Source organism: Pyxicephalus adspersus, chromosome 2, assembly GCF_032062135.1.
Source record: "Pyxicephalus adspersus chromosome 2, UCB_Pads_2.0, whole genome shotgun sequence".
In the NCBI taxonomy this organism is placed as follows: Eukaryota; Metazoa; Chordata; class Amphibia; order Anura; family Pyxicephalidae; genus Pyxicephalus; species Pyxicephalus adspersus.
The window spans coordinates 4,090,596-4,095,859 of NC_092859.1; the positions used below are offsets into that span (position 1 = coordinate 4,090,596).

The 5,264-nt window shown below is 34.3% G+C and overlaps 1 protein-coding gene across 1 annotated transcript; it reads right to left on the minus strand.

Moving 5' to 3' along the window:
- Positions 1–1,736: 1,736 nt before the first annotated feature.
- Positions 1,737–2,675, minus strand: LOC140322184 (olfactory receptor 11L1-like). The gene has a single exon (XM_072398788.1). It carries the CDS (start codon positions 2,673–2,675, stop codon positions 1,737–1,739), a length of 939 nt encoding a protein of 312 aa, XP_072254889.1.
- Positions 2,676–5,264: the final 2,589 nt, after the last annotated feature.

Consider the following 5,264-nt stretch of genomic DNA (forward strand, 5'->3'; position numbering starts at 1 on the left):
AGAATTATGGCATGTTTAAAAGCTGAGGGGTATTTACCAGTGGAAAGAGAGAGGTTGAATAGTTTGGTTAGGGCAAGGGCCAGGGTGGAGGAATGGGCACGGAGTAGGTCAGAGGGAATTGGGTCAAGTGGACATGTAGTAGACGGAGATGATGAGAGAAGAGTTAAGACTTCGTCCACAGAAAATGTACTGAAAAAGAGAAAATATCCAATGAGCAGCAGTTCCCTGGGTGCAAAATGCCATATAGATGCCAAAAGCTAGTGGAGCCACAATAAAGCTAGAATAACAGCAACAAATAATTCAAATAAACACAAGTTGCACAAGAGGTATGTAGAAGAGAATCTCTGATTGTTCAATACATCCAGCCTTGAAGCAGATGAGCTACAACAGCAGAAGACCATACTGTTTGCCACCCCTGTCAGTTAAGAACAGGCATATGGGGCAACAAGTAGCATGGGCTCACCAGAAATGGACACAAAAAGAATAGAAAAACGTTTCCTGCCCTGAATTTTGTTTTCTTCTGTGACATACTAATGTTATGGTCAGATTTTGGCATGAATAACCTGAAAGCATAGATCTATCCTGATATGTATCAACAGTTCAGGGTGGTGGTGGTGGTATAATGATATGAGACTATGCACACTTTGGGCCCCTTAGTACCAAATTAGCATTGTTTAAAAATGTTTTGGTCAATATCTCAGAGCTCAAATCATTTCAAACTAGATTCCTAAACATGACAATGAGTTTATAATACTCAACAGGCCTCCACAGTCACCAGATCTCAATCCAATGGAACACATTTAGGATGTGGGAGATTGGGATGGGAGATTGACATCATGGACATTTAGCCATCAAATCTGCAGCAACTGTGTAACTTTCTAATTTCAATATGAACCAGAATCCCTGAGAAACGTTTGTAGCAATTTGTCGAATTTATACCATGTAGAAAAATAGAAGTTCTGAAAGCAAAAGCGGTCCAAACCAATACTAGCAAGGTGTACCTAAAACATGACGTATGAATCTATGTACAGTATATTCTAATGGTATTAACATTATAACAATAACCAACAATCTGTCACCAATAAAAGTAAAATGTCAAGTTCCTTCAACTATTTATTTAAAAAGTAATAATAATAGTAGTACAATAAATTTGAATGACTTTTTTTAAGCCTTGTAATCATAACATGTTTAGATGCTGTCAAGGAAGGATTTCCATTGTTTAACATGATATATAATAAGCTATATAAAGCAGAACTATCGATAGCTTTTTTTTTTTTTTTTGTACTTAACCCTTTTATATATAAAAAAAAAGAACAGGAAGCCGCTGCCTTTCTATCATTTCGGCCACAACAGTAAAAACTGAATAAGAAGCCCGCAGCCTCCTGGGATATCTATGATACATAATATCCCAGGAAGCTAAGGGCTGCTCCTTCTTCATATACTCCAGTTTCGGCTTGCCCCTGGATGCTCAGGGAGATCCTAACTTTTTTTTTACATTTATTGAAGGAAATATCATAAGATCTCATGCCTGCGCAGTATGAAATCAGGTGACGTAAGCAAAAGCCAGAAGATCAAGGTAAAAGTTGGTGGTCCCTCAGCACCGGGACAAAGAATCCAGGACAGCGCAGGACTTAAAAATCGAGGGCTCTGTGAAAGTAAGACTGTCATTTTTTTATTTTAATTAAAGTTACTATTTAAATATTTGATCAGAGCACATTTGGCTTGTGTGAATGATTTTAAGGGGGCAAGCTCAACTTGACTATTATTTTTCCTACAACTTGCTTTAAGTCTTTATTCCTCAGGCTGTATATAATTGGATTTACCAGCGGGGTGACCACAGTGTAGAGTAAAGATAGGAATTTGCTTATGTTCAATGATTGCCCTCTGCTAGGTACCAAATACACACAAAACATGGTGCCATAAAAAATGGAAACAACAGTCAGATGGGAGCTGCATGTTGAAAAAACTTTCTGTCTTCCGGTAATAGATGGTATTTCAAAAATGGTGAATATAATATAAATATATGATACAATGATGAGAAAGAATGGGATGACACCAAAAATAACACTCAGCAATGTTTCTTCTAGTTGGACAATGGTGGTGTCAGAGCAGGAAAGTTGTAGGATCGGGTCAAGATCACAAAAGAAGTGATCGATGATATTGGAACCACAAAATTGTAATTTGGAGATGGTTAAAATATAAATCAGTACTGCCAGAAAACTCAAACTCCAACTTGTGATAACTGTTATGGAACAAATGTTGTGATTCATTAATAAAGTATAATGTAATGGCCTACAGATGGCCACATACCTATCATAGGACATCACTGTCAGAAGAAGACATTCCAAACTTTCTGTGGCAGCAAAGAAATAGAATTGGGTGATACAATCAGATATTGGTACATTCGTCGCGTTTTCTAAAACAGCATGGAGCATGTTAGGAACAACGTCAGTTATTAATAAGATATCTGATACAGAGAGCTGGGAGAGGAAGAAGTACATGGGAGAATGGAGGGATTTGCTGTCGGACACCAATGTGATGATCAGGAGGTTTCCACATATTGCCACACAATACAACAATAAAAAGAAAAAGAAGATTAAAGGAGCCATATTTTTTGGTGACTGAAAACCCAAGAGGCGAATCACAGTAATTGTTGTCATGTTGTTCTCATCCATATCCTAATATCAAAATAATAATATTATTTGATGGTGGTTCCAGTGTAAAAGATTTTAATTGGATGATAAATAGGAAGAGACAAAGGAGAAAAAAGACAGAAAGGAAAAGAAAGGAAAGAGAAGGGAGAAAGAGCAGAAAGTGAAAGAAAGGACACATTAAGAGGAAAACAAGAATAGGTAAGGGGAAAGAAAATGAAAAGAAAAGGTGGAAAAGAGACAGAGAATGCAAGAAAAAAGTCAAGAGGAAAGATTGGGAAAAAAGATAAAGGGAAAAGAAGGACAGAATCCTGGACAAGAAATAAAGAGAAAACATTAAAACAAAATAAAACTAAATTAAAAGAAGAAAAAATAAAAAATAGAAAAAGTTCAAGCAGAATTATATTTAAAAAAAATTAAAAACTGCAAGTGGGCACATCCTTTATTTTACGAGGGACAAATATTATTCCCTCTGCAACATAAACATACCTGCAAAATCAAATTTTTTAAATGCACTCACCTGTCTCCCATTGCACCGCTCCTAATCTTCAGTCATTTTGACTTTTTGGGCCTGGATGACATATTTTGTAGTTCATTCAGTCCCAGCAGTCTTAAAAAAAAAAGATTGCAAACAGATATGTAAGTATATATTGTAGATGGGACATCGCCTGCCGTTCTGCAATAAAGTCCAGCCTGATCACAAATTTTCAGAGCGAAGCTATAACTCTGCAACTTAAAAAGGAAAGGAAAATGAAAGGGGAACAAAAAAGACAAAGTAAATTAAATGAATAAAAGGAAAACTGTAAGAAAAAAGAAAAATAACGGACTATGCAGACCTACTATGCATAATCTTACCTATGACCTATAAAAAAATTATTTAACTGGGAACAAATCCATAACTTACTGGGTTTTGTATATTACTGTAATTTACACAGTGCAGCTAAGAATATACAGAGTAAAAATTAATTTTATTATTATTATTATTTTTCATTTTAGCTAGAAAATTATCCTAAATCTTTTAAAATCTAAAAATATATAAAAAAATGTAATTCCTTACATATATGTTCTAAAGCTGAGCACTGCTGATTTGGTTTTGCTAGTAATTTATCACAAGAACAACCTCAGGAAGCATGTGACAATGGAGAAAATTTACCCTGACTTAAATAAGTATGTAAAATGAAGTAATTGGAACCACTGAGAGAATGAAGTGTTTGTGATCATCAGGGGATAATTCATTATTTCATAATTTAATTGATTTTCATTACATAGGGAATTTATTTGTTTTATTTTTCAAGCAGTCCATTTTTAAATTATTTTTATCACTGAAACCACTAAATTAAAATAAATGTTTAAAGACTTAAAGAGTATGTAAACTTTAAAATCTAAAATGTAAAAAAATTTGGCTGCATTTGTCTTCTTTTTTATTTTATGCTTTTTATTAAACCTATTTTTGATTACAAACCTGCCAGTTACAGACTTCTTATTCAAAGATATAATTACCTCTGTACTATATCAATAAAGGAGCAGTGTTGTAATAAAGGGCGTAAGAGTTCTTACAGGTATAAAGCCATCGGTTCCTTTGCACGCCGAGTCCAGTAGGTTCTGCGCCATCCCATATTCCTTCTTATTTCCAGCACAGACTAGACAGCTGGTACTGCCATCCTATTTCTTTTTTTTCTGACTTCTTCTTACATCACCCGATCCTATTACGTAGGCTTGAGATATCAGATGATGGTCTTTTGGTACTGCCGTGGCAGTAAACATTTAATGGCAAGTGACCTCCCAAACAAAATTAAAAAAATTATGAAAAAAACATTTGCCCCCCTTTTTTATATAATGTAAAAAATGTCATGATAAGTCTGCTTTAAATGATTCCTAATTTTTAGGTAAAAATGTGGTGAAATTACAAAATCTGACACCCTCTGGATCTCTTTCTTCTTCTCTCATACAATATAAGCTCCTTTAATAAAGGTCCTTTCACCATCTAACTGTAATTGTAAACTGTATGTGTTACAGAAACACTTTCATTCACAATAAAATTGAACCTAAATCAATTTATCTACTGCAATTTCATAAACTTACCTAAACCTAATCAGACAGCTACTGAAAGTAAATTAAGTATAAATGAATGCTTCTGCTATGATATTCTGCTACTTAGGGTCCGCTAGAAAGACTAACCAGTTCATACCATGGATACACAATAAAGAAATAAGAGTTAAGTGAGGAAAATCTCAATCTTAGTTGTCCCCCTTCTTGATGATTGTTCTGGTGGCAAATCTAAATTGTTGGATTTCCATGCTATTTTTTATCTCAGATATCTCAGTGAAAACGACCATCAGAACAAAATGAAGTGTTAACAAATACAGAAAATACATACATACATAGTTAAATAAAATGATAAAGACATCTCAAACACTTGTAGTTTCTGAAGTTTCCCAAAAAAAGTTTTGAAATTTTCTAGGACTCGGTGATGAATAGTTTTCAAGAAATGAACAATATCAATAAACCAATCTAGTGGGCCCACCATACAAAGCAACTATTTCAGGTCTCATTTACTTTGTTTCAACTTTTATAGGCTTTGTTTCACATCAATAAGGATGTCATTTTCAGAAT